At 44.7% G+C, this 21,586-nt stretch overlaps 13 protein-coding genes across 13 annotated transcripts; 5 read left to right on the forward strand and 8 right to left on the reverse strand. All coding sequences in view use genetic code 12, as the record gives it.

The window, feature by feature from the left end:
* Nucleotides 1-181: 181 nt before the first annotated feature.
* On the forward strand, nt 182-946 carry RAS2 (Ras2p; the record flags this gene model as incomplete). Its single annotated transcript, XM_001483603.1, has 1 exon — nt 182-946. The coding sequence occupies one exon, from the start codon at nt 182-184 to the stop codon at nt 944-946; it is 765 nt and encodes a 254-aa protein (XP_001483653.2).
* Nucleotides 947-1,028: 82 nt separating this feature from the next.
* Nucleotides 1,029-4,172, reverse strand: PKC1 (protein kinase C; the record flags this gene model as incomplete). Its single annotated transcript, XM_001483604.1, has 1 exon — nt 1,029-4,172. The coding sequence occupies one exon, from the start codon at nt 4,170-4,172 to the stop codon at nt 1,029-1,031; it is 3,144 nt and encodes a 1,047-aa protein (XP_001483654.2).
* A 361-nt stretch (nt 4,173-4,533) lies between these two features.
* Nucleotides 4,534-5,139, reverse strand: PGUG_04384 (uncharacterized protein; the record flags this gene model as incomplete). The annotated part of the gene is made up of 1 exon (XM_001483605.1): nt 4,534-5,139. The coding sequence occupies one exon, from the start codon at nt 5,137-5,139 to the stop codon at nt 4,534-4,536; it is 606 nt and encodes a 201-aa protein (XP_001483655.2).
* A 49-nt stretch (nt 5,140-5,188) lies between these two features.
* PGUG_04385 (uncharacterized protein) lies at nt 5,189-7,420 on the reverse strand (the record flags this gene model as incomplete). Its single annotated transcript, XM_001483606.1, has 1 exon — nt 5,189-7,420. The coding sequence occupies one exon, from the start codon at nt 7,418-7,420 to the stop codon at nt 5,189-5,191; it is 2,232 nt and encodes a 743-aa protein (XP_001483656.2).
* A 135-nt stretch (nt 7,421-7,555) lies between these two features.
* Nucleotides 7,556-11,788, reverse strand: HSL1 (protein kinase; the record flags this gene model as incomplete). Its single annotated transcript, XM_001483607.1, has 1 exon — nt 7,556-11,788. One exon carries the CDS (start codon nt 11,786-11,788, stop codon nt 7,556-7,558), a length of 4,233 nt encoding a protein of 1,410 aa, XP_001483657.2.
* A 700-nt stretch (nt 11,789-12,488) lies between these two features.
* On the forward strand, nt 12,489-14,405 carry PGUG_04387 (serine/threonine protein kinase; the record flags this gene model as incomplete). Its single annotated transcript, XM_001483608.1, has 1 exon — nt 12,489-14,405. The coding sequence occupies one exon, from the start codon at nt 12,489-12,491 to the stop codon at nt 14,403-14,405; it is 1,917 nt and encodes a 638-aa protein (XP_001483658.2).
* Nucleotides 14,406-14,466: 61 nt separating this feature from the next.
* PGUG_04388 (uncharacterized protein) lies at nt 14,467-14,967 on the reverse strand (the record flags this gene model as incomplete). The annotated part of the gene is made up of 1 exon (XM_001483609.1): nt 14,467-14,967. One exon carries the CDS (start codon nt 14,965-14,967, stop codon nt 14,467-14,469), a length of 501 nt encoding a protein of 166 aa, XP_001483659.2.
* Nucleotides 14,968-15,085: 118 nt separating this feature from the next.
* PGUG_04389 (mitochondrial 54S ribosomal protein mL40) lies at nt 15,086-15,478 on the forward strand (the record flags this gene model as incomplete). The annotated part of the gene is made up of 1 exon (XM_001483610.1): nt 15,086-15,478. One exon carries the CDS (start codon nt 15,086-15,088, stop codon nt 15,476-15,478), a length of 393 nt encoding a protein of 130 aa, XP_001483660.1.
* A 241-nt stretch (nt 15,479-15,719) lies between these two features.
* Nucleotides 15,720-16,145, reverse strand: EAF6 (Eaf6p; the record flags this gene model as incomplete). The annotated part of the gene is made up of 1 exon (XM_001483611.1): nt 15,720-16,145. The coding sequence occupies one exon, from the start codon at nt 16,143-16,145 to the stop codon at nt 15,720-15,722; it is 426 nt and encodes a 141-aa protein (XP_001483661.2).
* Nucleotides 16,146-16,971: 826 nt separating this feature from the next.
* On the forward strand, nt 16,972-18,291 carry ENO1 (phosphopyruvate hydratase; the record flags this gene model as incomplete). Its single annotated transcript, XM_001483612.1, has 1 exon — nt 16,972-18,291. The coding sequence occupies one exon, from the start codon at nt 16,972-16,974 to the stop codon at nt 18,289-18,291; it is 1,320 nt and encodes a 439-aa protein (XP_001483662.1).
* Nucleotides 18,292-18,349: 58 nt separating this feature from the next.
* On the reverse strand, nt 18,350-19,687 carry PGUG_04392 (kynureninase; the record flags this gene model as incomplete). Its single annotated transcript, XM_001483613.1, has 1 exon — nt 18,350-19,687. The coding sequence occupies one exon, from the start codon at nt 19,685-19,687 to the stop codon at nt 18,350-18,352; it is 1,338 nt and encodes a 445-aa protein (XP_001483663.2).
* Nucleotides 19,688-20,518: 831 nt separating this feature from the next.
* APS3 (Aps3p) lies at nt 20,519-20,998 on the forward strand (the record flags this gene model as incomplete). The annotated part of the gene is made up of 1 exon (XM_001483614.1): nt 20,519-20,998. One exon carries the CDS (start codon nt 20,519-20,521, stop codon nt 20,996-20,998), a length of 480 nt encoding a protein of 159 aa, XP_001483664.2.
* A 98-nt stretch (nt 20,999-21,096) lies between these two features.
* Nucleotides 21,097-21,528, reverse strand: PGUG_04394 (uncharacterized protein; the record flags this gene model as incomplete). Its single annotated transcript, XM_001483615.1, has 1 exon — nt 21,097-21,528. The coding sequence occupies one exon, from the start codon at nt 21,526-21,528 to the stop codon at nt 21,097-21,099; it is 432 nt and encodes a 143-aa protein (XP_001483665.2).
* Nucleotides 21,529-21,586: the final 58 nt, after the last annotated feature.

Below are 21,586 nucleotides of genomic sequence, written 5' to 3' on the forward strand. Positions count from 1 at the left end.
TAGAGCTTGAGGTCCACTATGCATGAGGCGGTTCCATGCATACTTCCAGATTCCATTTCGAAACCAAGCAACCGTTGGCTGCCGCATGCATGAAAAGCGCATTTTGTATTGACAGAAAACGGCGCAACGTTTCAAACCAAGATAAAACCATCGCAATCGCAAAAAAACACAATTTTCTTTAATGACGAGACTGAGCTATGAATGTGACGTTTGTGTTCTTGGAGGGCCTGGCATAGGGAAAAGCTCACTAATACTCCATTATACTAAGGGTATATTTTTGGAGAACATAGAAAGCTCTGTGGAAGATCTTTACCAAAAACAAGCCACCTCACAAGGTGTGAGTAAAATAATCTCAATCTTGGATACAAATGCAAATGTGGATGCCTACAGTACTTCAAGAAAAGAACAAATAAAGAACGCTGCCACTTTGGTTTTTGCATATTCAATTGATGATAGAGATTCATTTTTGAAAGTTTCAGATGATTTTGAACGAAACTTGGGAGTTATGAAGACATTACCACCTTGTGCCTTAATTGGCCTAAAGTCAGACTTGAGTGCAGACCGCCAAGTAGCATACGAAGAAGGACAACGATTAAGCGAACACATGAAAGCAGTCAGCTTCCAGGAGTGCAGTTCCAAACTTTCAATTAATGTCAACGAGGCATTGGACCCAATTGTGGAGGTTGCATTGCAGAACAGTCTGAAGTCTGAACCGAAGTCCGAGCCGAAGTCCGATCTGGATTTGAATTCCTATATGACTTTCGAAGTGGAGTCCGCGGCGAAAGCCGATGCGAAGTCCGAGACAAAATCCGAAACAAATTCGGAAGGGAGGACCGAAATGAAATCAGGCTCCAGCACACCTCAAACAGTCGAAAGGAACCACCTGCGAAGTATGAAAAAAGAACCGGATTCACTTCACCAAAACCACTGCTGCATCGTCATGTGATTACGAGTAATGATAACAATCTAGCATATTATTATAGATACATTCTACACCACCAGGACGTAGCAAATTACCATTGTAACTATTATATTGCAGCATCATCGGAGATGTGAGAAAATCCCCGAAACTGTTCCTGCATTTCTGACGTCAACACTGTGTCTACCGGCGTCAATCTAGGAGTTTCCGACGTGAACTCCTTGTCGAAATTGGAGTAGTCGTGCTCGGAAGTGATTTCAGGAATGTATGGAGGTTGCACCCGCAAGTTGAGAATGTCATCGAAATTCACATCCGAAAAGTATGGATGGTCCATAATTTCCTCAGCGTCTCGAGGTCCACTTCCCAAACGAGACAATGGGTCTTTCGTTAATAATGCTTGTAAAACAAGCACCGTTTGCCGTGGCATATTAATAGGGTATCGCACGTCATCGTGCTCGATAGCATTGAAAATTTCGTCTTCATCGTCACCTTTGAATGGTGATTGACAAAGCAACATTTGAAAGAGCAAAACACCAAGTGCCCACCAATCGACTGCCCGGTCGTATTGCTTCCCGGAAATGATTTCAGGAGCCATGAATTCTGGCGTTCCACAGAAGGTGGCAGTAGTATTGCCTTGCCACATGTTTTCTTTACAAAGACCATAATCACCAATTTTAATGTGGCCCTTAGTGGTAAGCAAAATGTTATCAAGTTTGATATCACGGTAAACGATTCCATTCTCGTGAAAGTACTTTAGTGCCAATAACACCTCACAAGCATAAAACTTGGCCCGCTTTGCGGAGAACCTAGACTTTTGAATATGCCACATCAAATCTCCACCTGAAATGTACTCCATAACGAAATAGATTCTATTTTCCGTTTGGAAACAACAATGCAAATTCAACAAGAATGGATGCATTGCCTTATTGGCAGTCAAAAACACTCTCTTTTCGGATTTAACACTTTCAGCTTCATCGTTTTCCACAATAAAATCTTTCTTGAGAACTTTGATAGCACACAATGTCTGGGTCTGTCTCGACTCAGCAAGCATAACCTTACCAAAGTTACCCTTACCTAAAACAGCGAGAAATTGAAAGTCGTCAAGCCCGATTTTTCTGCGACGTTTCTTCGTCTTCATTGGTGAGCGAGTTTCCGGTGAAATGTGTGCATGAACGTCTCTACCGTCTTCTGGTTGGTAGTGCTTGTTATCCGCAGCTCTGTTGATAACAGCTTGCTGTTCTCCGCGAGTATTATACGTTTCCTGGATACTTGGAGCACCTTGTTGTAAAACACTGCTCTTCTCATTACCGTAGTCAAAGTTGGTGAAATCGTCCTTTGGTTCGGGTTGCAAATCAGACTGGGAAATGTCATAGGTGAAATCTGGTTGTTGCAGCCCGGAGCTGTAACTGTCACTATCACCTCGATCTTCAACAGGGACAGGTGGTGGTGGCCGCCTTGCAACTGGACGTTGGTTAGGGGCATCCACTGGTGCTTGATAAGCGTTAGATGATTGGGTTGGCAACTTTTCACGGCTTTCTGATTCCATCGAAGGAATCGATGGAACCTTGGTGATGGACGATGCCCCGTCTTGCTTAGGAAGTTTAGGGTAGTCTTTTGTAGCTGGCTGCTTAGGACGAGGTTTGGTGGACTTGATAGTGGTCAAAATTTTGTTAGCCATCTCCATAGACATTCCACAGAAATCAGGCACCAAGTGCGTACAGTTAGCGTGACACATGACTCCACACTCGGTACATTTCCGCACATTCTTTCGTCCCCATGGTAAGATGTAACCACAGTGACAACACCATTTGGTACCACGATTGAGAGTAGGTTCAAAGCGATGAGGAATACGATGATTGAGCTTAGCCTCATCAGGATCAACATCAGCAGAAGAGATGGAGATACACTTGGTAACAACCTTCTGATAACATTTTTTGTGGCACAAGAACCGACAGTCTTGACATTGAAAGCCAGTATAACGAAGAAATTCACCACAAAGTGCACAGCACATAATGTTATAAAACTGTTTTTGCACAAACCTGTGGCCGTGTTGCTCAAACACTTCTTCCTTCTTTTGACGGATAGCACCATGACGGCCGAGCCCTCCCATAAACTGCTTATTAGTTCTGTTTGATTTGTCGAATGAGAATGTGAGGAGAATTTGGCCGGTGGGCTCAAGATTTATCCATGCTGAGATTTGAATTGGTTTGTCACTCGAAGGGCTACTGCCGCCTACCAGACTCGTGGAAAGAGCACCGCTTTGTCCGGACCCAACAGTGGGGCCCGTTTGATTGAAAGCAGCATTATTGCTGCCAACACTGCCGGTGCCGGAAGAACTAGGAACAGACCCTGAACTTGGAGTGAAGTCATTTCCAGAAACCCATCCAGCTGAACCCATTTCAACCTTACGTTTTCTCAATTCCTCGGTAATATCACTCAATAAAGCCCACGCAAATGCAACGGGCACCGCTTGACTTCCAGCCTTATCGTATACTGCAAACTCCACCTCATTTCCCTTATCTACGTCGATTCTGAACTCCTCATTCCATTTGCCCGATCTTGATGGCCGCGTACGTGCCAGCTCAACGTCGTCTACCTTGATTGTCACATACGACTCCAGGCGCTTAGAGAACATTGGCAGGGCAATGTGGTCGATATCACGTACACAAGTGACCACTACCGTGAGCTTACCCAGCAATGGCTTACGGGCATACTTGGGAGTCAGGATCACTTGCATGTCTCTGGTGACCTCGTCGACATCGATATGCATATCTTGATACTTTTTGAGAGATTTGTTCAACAACATTATACGCTGATCACTCTCAATGCGACCGCCTTCGGCTGCACTGCTACTCAGCTTGTCGCCGTCCATTAGATAGAGCCGTGACAATTTTTCGTTGGCTGCACGGTATTGATTTTCAACCTGAAGCTTAAATTGTAACTGTTGCATCATATAGGAAATGCGGTGTCCCAAAGAAGGACAATCATATTTTATGAGATCAAACCGAGAATACGACGGTGGGGATCTATGACTAGCCACATCACTGCCATCACCCGTATCACCCAAACTCATCTTTGCCAACGTTTCTTGAAGGTAATCAATGTTGGACTGGGTCTCTCTAATTTGATTGTTACATCTCTGGATGACCTCAGCGTTCTGAGTTGTTTTCTTGAGGGTCTGAAACCCCTGAATGAGCTTCCGCTCACGATCAATCTTCCCTCTAATGTCGTTTAACACCGATTCTTTGGACATGGTGCAATATTTTAATTGACGAAAATGACCTCAGAGGTCCAAAATGGAAACTTTTTGAATTAATACGCGTCGATCTACTCAAAGGAGCACTCAAAATGGGTCAATTTGCCGTTAAAATGGGATATTGGTTGCCACAGAATTGGGAAACACTAATAGTAACAACAATTAAATTGTGTCGTTCACTCGGTTCGCCGTGCAGGGCACGGTGTTTGGGTTTCCAAATCAGGACCTGGCCGAGCTGCAGGCCGGAACAACTAGAGCTGTGCGTCGGCGTAATTGCCTAAAGAGTCAAAAAAGTTGCAAAAAAGAGTTGCAAAAACTACAGTTCTCAATAATTATCCAAGGTTCTGTATTAATTTTTTCACTTGCTGTTGCATCGGCAACTGCAATCAGGAACAGGACAAACATAGTGCTTGGAAAACCATTCCTCAGCATGCACGGCATGTGCTCCATGGTTGCAACTCATACAGAAACTGAACCAGTCTCTGAACCGGGCCTGGTTTCTGGACCTTATGTCGCTATCATTGGGCTTTTGTGATAAGTCAACCGGAACCGGAGTTCCCAACGTCAAAAGACACACAGCACAACGAGGAAGAGGCGATCGACAATGAGGACAAACATTATCATCTCCACGGCGTCGCTGGTTAAAATGTATAAGAGCAGCGTCTTTACTTTTGCCCATTTCTGCCCCTGTGCCCACCAGTCCTATGTTTTTGTTGCATTTGAGACACTGCAAGTAAACCTGTTTTGGGGCTGCTGCAACTAGAACCTTATTATCTTGCGACTTTGAAAGTCTGGTTCTACCCACATCAAACCGTGCTCTCGTGCTATACATGCCCCAGCTGTTAAGTAAACTGCGATAACAGTCAAGCCAATGGTCGGCTCGAATATCGACGAAATATCGTGGCACGGCAAACAGACTGATCAAGGCAGCAGTTTGAACATCATTGGTTCGATTGACATACATCTGAAGCAACTCTATGCCTCGAGGAGTAAGCCCAGTCAAGATTAACCCTTCAAGCTCTCCACGAGCAACAACATAATCGGCAATTCGATTGAGATATATCGTGAGATCTTTGTCTGAAAGATACCGAAGTGCAACTCCCAATCGTTTCTCTCAAAGGTAACGAGTTTTCATCCAACACATCGCTCCAGTCGCTGTCTGCTACAAACGCAAAGATGGCTCGCAAGTACGGATTATCCATTTCCAGTGCCATACGTCGACACTGGTCTTTCCATGGGCTGTTCACATTGATATCCTTGTACGCCAAGTACCCAGCCACAGCAGCTGAAACTAGTCGAAGACGTTCCTTCTTTGAAGATGCCAATATTTCAACGGCTCGATTTACCTTTCCGTGGAAAACTGCCCATCCTGCTGCCTTTTCGTACTGTCCAAGTTCTACTAAATCGTCGAGCTTGTCGTCGAGTTCATCGTCCGCAAGGTACCATCCCGAAATAATTAAGCAGAGTTTTCTTTGAACTCTTTTTTCCGAGTTGCTAGCAATGGAAATCCCACTGGTTTTCTTGCCTTTACCGGCAACTATAGCTTTCACGGCCAGCGCAAATACAGTTTCGTCAACTTCCCCAGCGTACCTCCGTTGTCCACGAAGATCCTGGGCTCCATTCCAGATTCCAAGTACTCCCTGATACCCAAGATCTAGTCCCTGAGACAACATGGTACCTTTAGTGAGAGACTTTTGAGCAAGAGTAAGCCATCGCCAAGTATTGCGAAGAAAATGCTGCTTATCAATTCCACCAAGTGTCGCGAGAACATCAACGTTGGTTTCTGGATCAAGACCGTAGCCTGCAATGGCTCTTTTGCGGATTAACGAGCAGATATCAAAGTCTAAGATCTCATTAATGGAGAGCACAGACCCCATACTTGTGCCTTGCTGGGTAGGTTCCCACTCCGTTTCGTCCTCAGAAGTTGCCTCCGAGTCCGACTCTGAATCAAGATCAGACTCAGATGCCGAAATTTGACGGGTTCCATGAATGTTGCTGGGCGGGTCAAAAGTGCTGTGTTTCTTTCTTTTCCCTGGCTTGACTTGGACCACGGGCTCATAGAACTGTGTAGCCAGTCCTTCTGACCCTGCCATAGTTATTTCGTTGTACAGGTTGAACGATAAGCTATCGATGCACTCGCGAGACAGCATTCGAAAAACCGATCCCAGCTGTCTCATACAAGCAAAATAGATACTCGAAGGTAAATCGTGATGTGGAGAGTAGTCAAACAGAATAACTCTCTCGTAATCGGTCTTGACATCGAGCACAAAAGACACAAATAGCGAATCCATATTGGGCTTGTATAATTGGGCAGCTTGGTGTTTAAGATTCAGCACAGAGCTTCTGGTACCACTACTCAATCTTCTGGCCTGGGTAGCGGTGTCCTTTGACTGTGGAGCCACTCCCGTATGCCAGCGACGGATGAGATTGCCAGAAAATACCAGTGAAAATTCACCACTTCGAACAGGTGAGTATCTCAAACACGGCAGGGTTTTTCTGGAACCATCCGACAAAAGCTTTGGAAACTGAAGCACCGGCAGCTCAGACACCATGGTTGTCAGCAATGACTTGTGTTTCATGCCATGGGAAGTGAGTCTTCTTCGATCCCACACGGCAACCAGACCATCGTCTCCGTACAGCAGAAAGTAATGAGGTTGAAGAAGATCCGGAGTTAATCCTAATGTGCACTTGGTGGCTATTTGGAACGACGGCTGGTCATTTCGGAGGTCGAATTGACGGAGAAACTTATAACTTCCCGAAATAAGACTTGAATCTGAATCCAGGAAAAATACCGTGGAAAGTATCGCTTCGTTAGGAACGTATGTGTGTAGAGGCCTATATTCTTTCTCGTTCAGGTCACTCTTGTTGACATCCCAGATCTGGAGACTGTTATCTTGACGTCCCTTATCAAATCCAGTGGCCAATAGTCCATTAATATTGAAAGAGAGCGAATTACACTGTCTGCTTTGTTTTGGCTTCAATCGTATAATCGATGGTTTTGGCTCACAGAGGTCAAATATGCATACCACCCCATTTATCTGGCCCACGGCAGTCTTTCCCACGTCGTTCCGGGCATAGGCGGAACACTGGATGTTTTCAAAGCCTGAATGAGCTGTGACCCGAGTGAGGTTTTCGGGATCGTCAGACGTCTCATACAAAATCACTTCGTCCCCGAGAGGAGGAATTGCTATGAACCGCTGCCGCTCATCCTGATCCCACCCTAGAGCTCTCACAATGCCACTCATGGTGAATGTATGGCAACACAGCACAAGTTCACAGACCAAAGTGTTGTGGAGTGAATTAATGAGAATATAGATACAGGACCAGACATCTCGTTATCGGCCCTGCAGGACACTAAGGTTTACATTTATTAATATACATCAGTTCACCTTGGCGGTGCTCACTCTGTTGCCCGAAAACTCGTACCCGTTCTGGCGGTCGTACGCCTGTTCTTCTTGCTCCACAATAAACTTGATGATATTCACCAAGTTTTTGAACGATCTTGTAGGTCCTCGGAGGTTCTCCACGTGTAGCGACGATGCGTTGACCAAATCCATGATTTCGATCCGGAATTTCAATTTGCGTCCTCCAGTGAATTTGGCAGGAATTGTACCGTTGATAAGCCCAAATTCTTCGTCAATATTAACCTTCGAAACCGACCCTTCAATGCGCTTCATCTCCAATGTGTTCCGGATTACTCTCATCAATTCCGACGCACTGAGCTTGGAGTCAAGTATTTGGATCTTTTTGTTATACTGCGCAGTATTCTTGATTGTCGATTTCGCAGGTTTGTTCCTGGATCCAATAGAATCGATCAACTTGCGGAACCAACCCTTTGACTCAGCTTTAGGCCCATTGTCATCTGAAGTGTAGATCTTGGATTGAACAGAAAACCTAGGAAGTCGATGGTGGCCCTTACTTTCAATGTCAGACGCCAGTGGTGGTTTGGGAGCCTCTCTCTTGGGTTTCAAGCTCATTCGCCTTATGATGGTCGAGTATCTTCCAACATCTTTGGCTGCTCCAGATTCATCAATGTTCTGTTCAGGTTCTCTTTCTTTCAAGCTAGCTTTCTCTTTGTCGTCCACCAATCTGTCCAAGGTGCTAAAAACTTGAGTAGAAGCTCGCGTTGGTGCTCTCTCTTCTTGCAAGTCATTAGCAGCCTGCTCATATTCATTGTCTTGTCCGAAGCCGGTAGCTGCTTGGTCGTCAATAGTTGGTTCATATCCGTCGTGCTCAAACCCATCATTAGCTTCTTGTTCAGCTGCCTCTACCTCCAACTCATTCAACGTCGCTGATCGACTGTAGCTAGCACCGGACTTGTCAAGCACGTCATAGTTCAGAGACGATTTGCGGCGGGAGTATTCGTCTTGGTCAACGGTTTTCTTTGTTGCATGGTGACTAATACTTCTTTCGTCACCATAAATACGTTCATAATCCTTATACAAGGACTTTATAGTGGTCTTGTCTGAATCAGCATCTTCGTGCCTCGAAACATCGAGCAGATTATCGATCAAACTTGGACGAGACTTGTTCAGTGCTCCTATTTCGGCCGTTCGACTACTGATGATGTCAAAGTTTGAAATATCAGTTTCCATTCCTCCCTTTTCCTCGGTGAAACTAGGTTGACTTTCGTCTCCAAGAATAGTGTTTTGACTATCTTCGTCGGAGTGAATATGTGTCTCTTCGACCACCGTATCTCCCAAGTGAACAGATACAAATTGAGAATGATTTTGTTCATAAGAGCCACTGGACGCTTGTCTGCTATGATGTTGCGACATTTGACGTGACCTTGACTTCTCAGCTATGCTGTTATGACGGGAATTATTACTTTTAAGGTCAATTCCTAGACCCAAGAGATTGGTTGACGATTTCTTCAACATGCCCGTAGGAAGAGAAGGCAATGTCTTATCATGGATCAACTCAGAAGTACGAGGAGACTTGACAACGGTGTTTCCTCTCAGAAGCGAATTTGAAATTATGGTTTGACTTGGAGCCGATGGAAATTCGTTGACGGATATAGTGGAAGGATTCAAGTTTCCAAGAAGACCATTGAAAGAAAACCTGGAAAACCGAGGATTAGGAATGAGGCCCGTTCTTCTCGAGTCAAGAGTTCTCATTGTTGTATCAGCTAACTTTCGCAGAAGTGGTTCCCTTGGAGGCGACATCGATGGGAGGGTTTTACCTGTCTCATCAATTCCACCAAGAAGAGACTTGTATGGCATAGAGAGTGGCTTGCGAGACTTGGTATCTGTCGACCATTGGGACGCGGAAGAGCGTTGAGACCTCTCTGACTTGACGGACTTTTGGGATCCAGAACGCAGAATGGTTGGTAAAGGACCAACGTTTTCCTTTTCAATTTCGTTGAAATCGCCTAGACTGATTCTATCTGCTTGGGTAACCTTGGCGTCTTGTAAGTACGCGGAAAGGTGACGAGAGCTGGATGTCTTCACAGACTCATTGATCTTGCCGGGATTCAAGTCAACTCCCAACTGCTGCAAAACTTTTGTGGTATTTTGATTAATGGATCCTTTGCGAAGCGATGAGTATGAAGATGGTGACGCCAAAGACTTTGCTCTCAATAACGAGTTTATGTTTTTGGTACGAGGGTCGAGGGAAGAGGTATGGATTGGTTCGGTTACAGAACGGCGATCTGCTTTCTGAACGGTGCCATCTCTTGCCAGTTTTGCGGTCTTTGGTTCACTCAATTTGTTTACAGCAGCTTGCTTTTCTGCTCTTTTGGCTCTTTCCAAATTTAATCTTTCAACTTCGTTGGCCTCAGCACGGGCTGCTGCTGCTTTTGCGGCATTCAACTTGGCAACTTCTGCTTTGGCTTTCGCCTGCGCTTCAAGAAGGTACCGGTGTTCACGCTCTTCGTTTTGCTTGTGGACTCTCATTGCTAGTTCACGCTCATGCTTTTCAATTGGAGAAAGGTTTTTCGAAGTACGACGTTGAGGCACGGGTTTCTCAAAAACGTCCTGGCATTCCTTCTCAAAGTTCATCAATGAGCTGCTTCCAAAAGTTCCCGTTACCTTACTTTTGACCTCTTCATTTTCAACGTTCTCTAAAGCTAGCAAGCCAGTTGGTTTACGTTTGAGCAGGGACTTGGACTTGGTCTTGAGTGATCTTGACGAGGAGCGAGTTGACATTGCATGCTTCTTTTTTGTAAACGACGTGGATGCGGTAAAGCTCTTATTCTTAGGGGAGTTTGTGTGGGTATTTGTTATGTTACCCAAAACATTCTTCCGTGATTTGCTCGAATGAATAGAATTTGATGGGGGAATCTTCTGGACGGTGGTGGTGGTATACTTGGATCCGGTAGAAGGATCGGTGGTTGTGATCCGTACAATGCTGGTGGAACGTGGGAATGAATTCTTTGACTCGCTGGCCGTCATATCGGTATCTTCCTCGTAGTTTTGCGGAGCATTGTGCTCGTTTCTATACTTCATCAAGAGGTAGTAAAACACCTTTTCCGAACATTTTGCAGGAGACAAAAGCTTCTTGATTATTGTCTGTTCATCGCAATTATGGAAGAGCACCGACAAGTTTTTGAGGATCTCGCGGTCGATCTTTTTGGACAGTTCAATCGGCTGGAAGGTGACATTCTTGAGATCAAAGTAAGAAGTGGATGACGTTAATGGCTCTGGATATTTCTTGAGAAGCGGGTGCAGCAAGATTTCGTCGATGGTAACACGATCGGCTGGGTTTACCTGGAGCATTTTGGTGATTAAATCTTTGGCTTCCAGAGACAAGTCTGGCGGCATCAAGAATTTTCCATTCTGCACTTTGAGCAAAAGCTTGCGGATATTCTCATCATCAAAGGGAAGGTGTCCGGTAAGAAGTGCGAAGAGAATGATACCACAGGACCATATATCGGAGGGGGCACCATGGTAGTTTTTACCGGCAACAATTTCGGGAGAGGCATAGTGAGGAGATCCGCAGGAAGTTTCCAAGAGTTTTTCCTTGATTTCCAATGCCGCCATTCCAAAATCAGCGATTTTGATGTTCTTATTGAAATCCAACAAGAGATTCTCCGGCTTCAAATCACGATGACAGATATTGAGCTGGTGCAAGTAGCCAATTCCGTGGATGATTTGCTTGAAGTAGCTCACTGCTTCAAATTCCTGAAGCTTCCCGCGCTTGATCAAGTAGTCGAACAACTCACCGCCTTCGATATACTCGAGAATCAAGTACAAGTCATTCTTATTTTCCCACACATCGTACAACCCCATGATGTTCGGGTGAGCAATGAGCTTCATGATGATGATTTCTCGCTCAATGCCGTACGGCAAGTGGTCTTTCCCATCAGGGGACGCCAGGCGGCGATACTTTGGGTTTTCAAGTTTCTTGAAGTTGGACTTGGGTACAATTTTCACAGCAGCAAGCTTCCCAGTGTCAATATTCTTAGCGAGACGAACACGACCGGTCAGCCCACGGCCCAAGGTACGACCCAACTTCCAGGGACCAATTCTGTTTTGGTTTTTGCGTTTCTTTGCTGACAGATTTGTGTTGGTGGAAATCTGGGAGAGTCTCTTTGTGGCATTTGTAACCGACTGTACTACCCTATCCACCGGAACCGACGAGTAGTCGGACGACGGGGTACGGGAGTGGGACATAATGAAGGAATATTAGTTGGTTTTGGTGGAATCAAGCTGAGTATTGGGACAAAAGGATGATTAAGAAAATGAAGGGCAGACGAAAATCAATGTTCCAAGATAGATGGAGACACGTAGACGTAGGTTTAGGATGTTGAGCAACGTATTATTGCAATGGAAATGAGCGAATGTGATAAAAATGACCTAAAATGAATGAATGTCGATAACTGTACCACCAGTGGTGTTGTTAGATCCCTGTTTTTTCACCGTAACGCCATTCGCGTTTGGCTGCTTAGGTAACGCAAACAAACAAACGCGGTGAGGGCGTGGCAGGTGCGATTCGCGCAGGCGGAGCGGATAAGATTTGGGAGTGAGGACAACGAAGGGAGGGAGAACGTTCTTAAACAGTGTAAAGAGAAGATGGTAACCTTTTGGATTTTAGAAGTAAATTCCTCTAGAAATTATTATAGGAATTATTCTACCCTTTTTTAGTAATTTTCTAGCCAATTGTTCAAACTAATTGTGTTTGTGGCTCAGCCGCTCGATCTACATGTGGCTCTATATTCAATCTGTAGGAAAGCGAAGATTCGTTTTTTTCGCAGTCTCACTTTCTCTCTCGCAGTCGCTTTCTCTTTCTCTATTCTTATCTGCTGGACTGGGTGCACAGGTGTAAGGTGTGCGCTCCCCACACAAATTTCTTGTCTTCTCCTAACGAACACTCATGCTCAAGTTCAAAAATAAATTCAAATTCGGTTCCTCCGAAAAATCCACCTCTCCCAGTGGCAAGGAGTCACCGAGAACTTCCATGGAGTCTCGGAAAACACTTTCCGTAGAAAATGTTACCGACCAACTTTCAAAGACTAAAATAGATGGTGACAATTCCAGTTCTACATCCACTCCAAAACCTTCGCTGCAAACCAGTTCTTCTGAAAAAGACGATTCCCCCCAAGGTTCCGAAGGAGCATCAAATCCCGGGTTGTTGACGGTGAAATTGTACTCGTCTCGTGATCTTCAACTTCCCATAAGAATCAACAACAACAAGAGAATTCTCCAAACATTAGCTTCCAATTCTAACCACGAGGCCACGTCGGTGCAACTCATGAAAAACTTGGCATCGCTTCTGGATCTGCCGGCTACAGTAGAGGAACATTTGTCTGGTGAAGTGGCAGGTAATTTTTTGCCGTCAATAATTGCCATACCGAACAATGACTTGGTCAAATCATTGTTGTATACCACTGTAGAGTTCGACAACAACGTTTTGGTGCTTGAGCCACAAAGAGGTACCGTCAGCAATGCCACTTGGAACCAGGTGGTCAGCTTTGATGTGACCAAACAGGCGAGAGCGGTGCTTAATATCAACATGTTTATCCGGTTACCGGCCATGTTGATAGAGGAAACTGCTCCAGACAACTTATTCACGGGCCGCAGGTCAGATAATGCTGATAATGGCGAGGAAGGAACCAATTCCAAAGGTGCCAAGGATGCTGGAGATCTTTTAATTGGAACCATAAAACTTCCATTGACGCTCAGTTCCAAGCCGACTCGACTTCTCAACCATGAGAACGTTTCTTTTGTCAACTATCTCACCGACAAGTCGGGAATTGGCGAGCTTGCCATGTCGATAGACTTCAAACCCATCTTGAAGCCGCATCTTTCCATTTCAGATTTCGATCTTTTAAAAGTGATTGGAAAGGGATCGTTTGGAAAAGTTATGCAGGTGGTCAAGAAAGATACCAAGCAAATATATGCGTTGAAAACGCTTAGAAAACAGCACATTATTTCCCGAATGGAAGTCACCCATACCCTTGCTGAACGAACCGTCCTTGCGCGGATCCTGAATCCATTTATTGTGCCGCTCAAGTTTTCGTTCCAGAGTCCCGAAAAGCTCTACCTCGTTTTGAGTTTTATCAATGGAGGAGAACTCTTTTGGCATCTTCAACGGGAAGGTAGATTTTCGATGAACAGACTGAGATTTTATGTGGCTGAACTTCTTACTGCGCTTGAAAGCTTACATGAAATGAATGTGATTTACCGTGATTTGAAACCGGAAAACATCTTGTTGGATTACCAAGGACACATTGCATTGTGTGACTTTGGGTTGTGTAAACTCAACATGGCAGACAACGACAAGACAAACACATTTTGTGGAACCCCAGAGTATTTGGCCCCAGAATTGCTCTTAAATCAAGGTTACACTCGGAGTGTTGACTGGTGGACGCTTGGTACATTATTGTACGAAATGCTTACTGGCCTTCCTCCATTTTACGACGAGGACATTCCTACCATGTACCAAAATATTCTCAAAAATCCTCTCAAGTTCCCATCGTTTCTTGAAAAGACAGATGCCCAGGACTTATTGATCCTGTTGTTGCAAAAAGACCCTGCCAATAGACTCAACGATGCTTCACAGATCCGCGGACACCGCTTCTTCAAGGACATTGATTGGAATAAGCTTTTGTCCAAAAGTTATCTTCCACCATTCAAGCCAAACGTTGACAATTTGTTGGACACTTCGAACTTTGACCAAGACTTTACCAACGAAAAACCACAAGATTCCGTGGTGGATGACTTTTTGAGTGAAAGTGTACAGAAGCAGTTTGGTGGATGGACATACAACGGAGACAACTTGCTCAATTAATGGAGACTGAAAAAGCTTATATTCCTATATAAGAGATTTCTCCATTTATAAGATTCCCCAATTATCGCCTAGCAGCGTTGTTATAGCTAGCGCCCAGAGATCCAGGAAACGCTCCTCCACCAGTTTTACTCGATCCTTGATGACCAGGTGCGAGCGGTGCTCCGTGCTTGTAATACTCGCGAGGAATTGGTGTGTTTCCCTGTTTCCATCGTTCGTTTTCACGGGCCTGGAATTCTGGGTATGATGGGTTCAAATGCTCTGGTCTTGCCTGGCTGATATTGACCATATTTGGCTTGACTTTGATGACATTGGGGTCCTGCATTGGATCGTAGCCGGGGCCCTGGTACGAGTTGTTGGAGCTCAGAGGGCCTTCAAAGGCACCCGACTTCTTTTCATCAGGATATTCATTGGAGCCATGGTGTTCGTGTGGAGGTAGAAACTCAGCATTTGGGACATTTGGACCATAATTGGCGCCTTCACTGTATGGAGGAGGGTCTTCCAGAGGCACCTGACTGCTTTCGTTGTCTTTTTTGCCCATAATATTCTTGATTTTTTCGTTCATTGGCAGTTTCAGGATGCAGCAATGAATTGTCTTTGTGGGGAATTGCACCGGTGCACCACCAACACCGGTGTGCCTGCATCTGCGCAGTGCTGATTTTTCATCTCGACCATTATCCTAGATGAAGCCGTTCAACCCAGTCGCGGTATTTGTACGGGGAAAAAGGACGGGCCCGGTATCTCCTTCCACCCAGAAGGTGGTCAACCAACTTTCAGCACTTTCCGCTTCTCGAAAACAACCTCGTTTGCTCAAGTTATGTGATGAAGATTTGATCAAGCACAAGACAATTATGAATGCCTGGACGTTATACCAGCGTAAAAAGCAGCAGAGGCAACACGAACAGCTCCAGAAGCAGTATAATAGCATACAGGAGGCGATGGACGAGTTGAAGGCCATCAGTCCGAAGCATTATCAATGGGCCAACAGAGTTGAACAAAAGCGGTTTCCACTCGAAATGAGAGTTCCAACGGATTATCCTGCCGACAAGCCGTGGGTGTATAACTACAAGAAGTAATGTAAATAGAAGACGGAAAGAAAAGAAAATGTAGATGGAAAACAGTTATAGATAATGGAGAAGAACGAAAGTAGAGTAGAACGAAAGAAGAGGAGAAGGAAGTACAGTAAATTACCATGACAGACTCTGGGAGGAGAAAAAAAGCTCAAAGGGTGATTACTAGTACATTTTCTCTCAATTTGAATATTTTCTTCTTAATGTACATTAATTTTTCAGATCTGTCATCCTATCCCTACTTCATCTAATCATCATACGTTCGTGCTTTCCGTTTCCGGCCCGGCGTCAGGTTCACCGAAGCCGGCTCTGAGGTGTTTTGTGGCGGATATCCTGCCGGCTCTACGCAATCTTCGTAATCATAATAATCCTCTTTGGGGTTGGTGCCCATATTTCTCATCAACGTCTTGACATAAGTTCCCGAAGAAAGGCTGAATATATGGTCGTCCTCGCTGTATACCATTCTCTTTTTATTAGAGCTCGATGACGATTTTGTAAAGTTTTCAAATCCTTTGACAATATTTCCATGAACACTCTCATTGAAGTAATCCGACTCTTTTTCATAGATAGACTCTTCTAACTGGTTAAGCGATGCCTCTAGGGCTTGTTTCTTTAGTATGAGCTGTGTGAGCTTGTTTTTGGCAGCAGCATAGTCGTCTACTTCTTTGGACATAAGACTTGTGTTGAAATTTGTAGAGTGCAGGTAAATGCGATTATTGTGCGATATGTGCGATATGTGTGCGAATCTGGGTGCGAATATGTGTGCGATTATTTAAGGGCAATACTATGGCTGCGAATCAAGCTGACACAGACAATATAGCGGATGATCAAATGAGAGAGTGGAGCGATTATGCAATTGGCTGAAGTTTGAAGAGTTATTCTTCTATCTTTCGTAGTCTATGGAAATTGGAGTACCGTATATCAATAACCTTCAGTCCAAACGCCGAATTATTATTTCGGTTTATAAGAGAACAAAGGGCAATTGTACCCTCGTCACTTGTAATTTCATTCCTCTGCGATTCGAGACACGATCGAAGAGAGTCATTGAAGTACTAAAGGAGAAATACTACCATTGTAATCAGCATTATTCATGTCACAAAGTTACTATGTCGCTGCTGTCACATTTTGTCACTATGTCAATTCTGTCACATTCTGGTAATTTCTGCTTTCTGCTTGTTACTCTTACCTACATTTCTCACCCCAGCCACACCATCAATATTAGCCACACCTATCAGAGCCATTGATTACATCGCAAGATTTCTACTGTATCACGAGACACAATCAACTATCACCTAACAATCTTGATTGGAAGTGATTTTACATCACCAGTTGCAGTCACTGTGGTGTTGCTTTCTTGTCGCCTCTCTGTTTTTCTCCTGCACTTCCGTTCGTCCTGCACCACCGCCCCGGGCTGCCTTGTCCCACCCGGATCACATCGGTCCACAGGATGCGCGCACTATATAAGCAACCACCGCGGGCGTTCGCGACATCGACTAAAAATGGCCGTTAAGCAAATTCATTCTCGTTACGTTTACGACTCCAGAGGAAACCCAACTGTGGAAGTTGACTTGACTACTGACAAGGGCTTATTCAGATCAATTGTACCATCTGGTGCTTCCACTGGTATCCATGAAGCTCTTGAATTGAGAGACGGTGACAAATCCAAATGGCTTGGAAAAGGTGTCACCAAGGCTGTTTCCAACGTCAATGACATCATTGCCCCTGCTCTCATCAAGGCCAACTTGGACCTCACCAACCAACAGTCCGTCGACGATTTCCTCAACTCGTTGGATGGAACTCCTAACAAATCCAAATTGGGTGCTAACGCCATTCTTGGAGTTTCTCTTGCTGCTGCTAAGGCTGGAGCTGCCGAGAAGGGTGTTCCTCTTTACCAACACTTGGCTGACATTTCCGGTGCTAAATCCGACAAATTTGTGTTGCCAGTTCCTTTCCAAAATGTGCTCAATGGTGGTTCGCACGCCGGTGGTGCATTGGCTTTCCAGGAGTTTATGATTGTGCCAACCGGTGCTCCTTCTTTCTCCGAAGGTCTCAGAATCGGTTCCGAGGTTTACCACACCTTGAAGTCATTGACCAAAAAGAAGTACGGTACTTCCGCCGGAAACGTTGGTGACGAAGGTGGTGTTGCTCCTAACATTGGCTCGCCAAGAGAAGCCTTGGACTTGATTGTCGATGCCATTGACAAGGCTGGTTACAAGGGTAAGGTTGGAATTGCTTTGGACGTGGCTTCTTCCGAATTCTACAAGGATGGTAAGTACGACTTGGACTTTAAGAACCCAGACTCCGACAAGTCCAAGTGGTTGTCCGGTGAACAATTGGCCTCTTTGTACGAGGAATTGATCAACGAATACCCAATTGTGTCCATTGAGGACCCCTTTGCTGAGGATGATTGGGACGCTTGGGTGCACTTCTTCGCCAAGGTTTCCGACAAGATCCAAATTGTTGGTGACGATTTGACCGTTACCAACCCTCTCAGAATCGCTACTGCCATCGAGAAGAAGGCCGCCAACGCTTTGTTGTTGAAGGTGAACCAAATTGGTTCTCTTTCCGAGTCCATCAGAGCCGCCAACGACTCCTACGGTGCCAAATGGGGTGTCATGGTCTCTCACAGATCTGGTGAGACCGAAGACACTTTCATTGCTGATTTGTCTGTCGGTTTGAGATCGGGTCAAATCAAGACCGGTGCTCCAGCCCGTTCCGAGAGATTGGCCAAGTTGAACCAAATTCTCAGAATCGAAGAGGAGTTGGGTGACAAGGCTATTTACGCCGGTAAGGACTTCCAAGCTGCTCACTTCTTGTAAGTGTAGAAAATATATTATTGTCGAAATAGGCTACAAGATTCTTCTCTTCATATCTATTCTAGTTCTCTATCTGGTTTAATGCTTCGTTGAGCAGTTTTACGGCATATTCAATTTCTGCAAATGTGTTGTAGAGCGGTGTTGGAGCCACTCTTATTACATCTGGGCGTCGTTCATCACATACTATTCCTCGGTTGTGGAGGTACTTGTTGACCTGTTCCATAATATTTTTGGATTTTTCATCATAATGAGGATGGAAAAGAAGCGATAATTGACATCCTCTTTGATTTGGATCCAATGGTGTAAGAATCTGGAACCCAAGTTTGGTTGGCTTTTCGTTCTGGTTAATGTAGTATTGCGATTGAGTCAACAAGTCTTGAAGAAATTGAGTCATTTTGATGCTTTTTTCTCGAAGAAACTGGATTCCATTGGCCTCTTGGAACACTTTTAAAGAAGCTTTGACAGCCACTGTATCGATAACACTGGGATTCGACTGGCGATAAGAAAGCGCCGAGTTGATTGGATTGAACTCCTCTTTCATCTGAAATCGTTCTTGCGCATTGTTCCCCCACCAACCTGCCAAACGTGGATTATAACTGGTTTTGGAGTTGTTCTCAGTGTGTCGCTGGTGGACGAAAATACCTGCCATGGCACCAGGTCCTGAATTGAGGTACTTGTACGAGCACCAAACAGCAAAATCAACGTTCCAGTCGTGGAGATTTAAGGGAACATTACCCACAGCATGAGCCAAATCCCACCCCACACAAATGCCATGATCTTGAGCTGCTTTAGTGATGGATTTTATATCGAAAAACTGACCAGTATAGTACTGGATTCCGGGAAAACACACCAACGCAAGTTCTTCTGCGTTGTTTTCTATCTCGAAAATAATGTCTTCTGTACGTAAATAAGTGGCACCGTCTTGTACTGCAACTTGAATCAAGTGCGATTCATCGTAGCCAAAAAGCTGAACAATATTCAAAAAAGCATAGTAATCCGAGGGAAAGGCATGTTTTTCAAACAAGATTTTCGTCCGTTTACCCTTGGGCTTATAAAATGACATCAACATTGCATTCAAGTTACTGGTAAGAGAACCCATGACTGCAACTTCCGACTCTTTTGCGCCAACTATAGGTGCCATTAGAGGAAGCAAAGGCAAATCTATGTCAACCCAGGGTGTTCGTTCAGGGTGGGAAAAGTGACCCTCAACTCCTTGCTGGGCCCAAGTATCCAATTCATCGTTTATGGCTTTTCGGGTCGATTTGGGCATGAGTCCCAAAGAGTTTCCGCATAGATAGATGGACTCATTTGTGTCTGAGGAAATGTTCAAGGACTTGAGAGTGGGCACTTCAAACAAGTGGCGGAACGTGGGGTACTCTTTATCCAATTGGGCAGACATGAGGAACAGATAGAGCAGAATAGAGGAAAGTGTTTGTCATAGTGGGCATATGCAGGACAGGAAAGATAGCATAACAAAAGTAAGATGGAGATAAGATGGAGATATTACAAGCGATATTAGATGGTTTCTCATGGCACTGGTGAATACAGAACGTGGTTTGAACCTTGATGTTTTGTCGTTTCTTGTGTTCTCATTTTCCATACCCGCGGCAATGAATTGATTTTTTTAGAATTGTGTATTTTCAAGTTGTGGTTCGTTTCTGGTAGTTCTGAGTTTCTTTCTTAGTCACTACTCTTGGCGAATTGTTGTGTTTGTTCGAAATGGTGGAATGGTATTTGGCTGCGAAATTTGCAGCCGTCTCAATTCTTCATGCGAGCCTAATTTGCACAGTTTCAAGCTACAATTCTTTCCGATAACACAATAGGAACCAGATTGGATAGTAAAGGGGTAGTATGAAGGGGCTAGTATGGGACTAGTATGGATTGTGCGATATGGATTACCGATTTTACCGGTAGTAAAAAATCGAATAAATCTCTAATTGAGCAAGACGGTACCTACTGCGATCACACGGATCTGACTAGTTCTGAGGATATGTTATTCATTGAAAGAAATGATATAAGTGACATAAATGACTTAATGATAAATACATTTCCCGCATGATTTTGTAGCCGGGCGCGCAAGACATCTTTACACCCAGTGCCAGCAAGTGAGACACTTCGGCAACACTTCATCAATACGCCATGATCCATTCGGTTTTGATATGTATGTGAATCCTGATTTGCTATTCTCGCCCACACTAACACAGTCAACAACGAGGGACTTCCTCGGCTTATGAAGTTTTATACTTCTGTCGATATTCAAACCCAGCGGCTTCTTCTTCAACAAGTACATCAACTTATATCGGTTCGAACTTCTGAAGAATGCTCCTTTATCACACCTCCCAAGCTTTTAGAGGACGTTGAAGACATCAAGGTGATCTACCGTCATTATGCAACGTTATACTTTGTATTTATTGTTGACGACCAAGAATCAGAATTGGGAATCTTGGACTTGATCCAAGTGTTTGTAGAATGTTTGGATAAATGTTTTACAAATGTGTGTGAATTGGATCTTATATTTGGCTGGCAGGTGCTACAGACGGTGCTAGAGGAAATTGTACAAGGGGGCATGGTTATAGACACCAATATCAACCGTATAGTGGCGGCGGTGGACGAGGCCAACAGCCAGAAACTGAGCCGCCAAACGTGGTTTCTGGGAATCAATGCGGAGCTGTTTGGATGGAGCGGGACCAACGGGTGGGGAAGGACATAAGAAGAGGTCAATCATTCATTCAAACTCAATTCAATGTGATTCAACGAATGTCAATGTCTCGATTTCACGATGTCATTTCATGACATCATGAAAATGACTCATTTCCAGCTCCACCACTTCTTTCTCTTCTCGTTCAAAAGCCGCTCGGTTTCCTCCATTTTCCGGTTCGCTTCTTCGGTCTCAATGCGTTGCTGTTCTGCGGCAGATTCACGAAGCAAAGCCTGCGGATCCACCAACTTTGGGTCGACATAACGACCATCTTTTTCAAACGGAGACTTGATGCTGCCGGTTTTCCAGATCGGGTCGTTCAGCGCCGACGTTTTCTTGACGATTTCCATAAGCGCTTGCTGCTCTTTTTGTCTTAATTCTCGGCTCTTCTCGTACTCGGCTCGCACTTCTGGTGAGAAACTCGCAATTAACTGTTCATCAGTGGGGGTTGTATACTTGAAAAGCACCACTCCTGTGGCAATGATAGCACCACCATAGAACCCCACACGAGCCCACCGGTACCATAAGGGACGGGTCGACATAATTACTATTGGAGACCTGTGGTTGGGCGATACACCCAAAAGCTGGTGCACTGGAGGG

This window comes from Meyerozyma guilliermondii, genomic scaffold, assembly GCF_000149425.1.
Source record: "Meyerozyma guilliermondii ATCC 6260 scaffold_5 genomic scaffold, whole genome shotgun sequence".
NCBI lineage: Eukaryota > Fungi > Ascomycota > Pichiomycetes > Serinales > Debaryomycetaceae > Meyerozyma > Meyerozyma guilliermondii.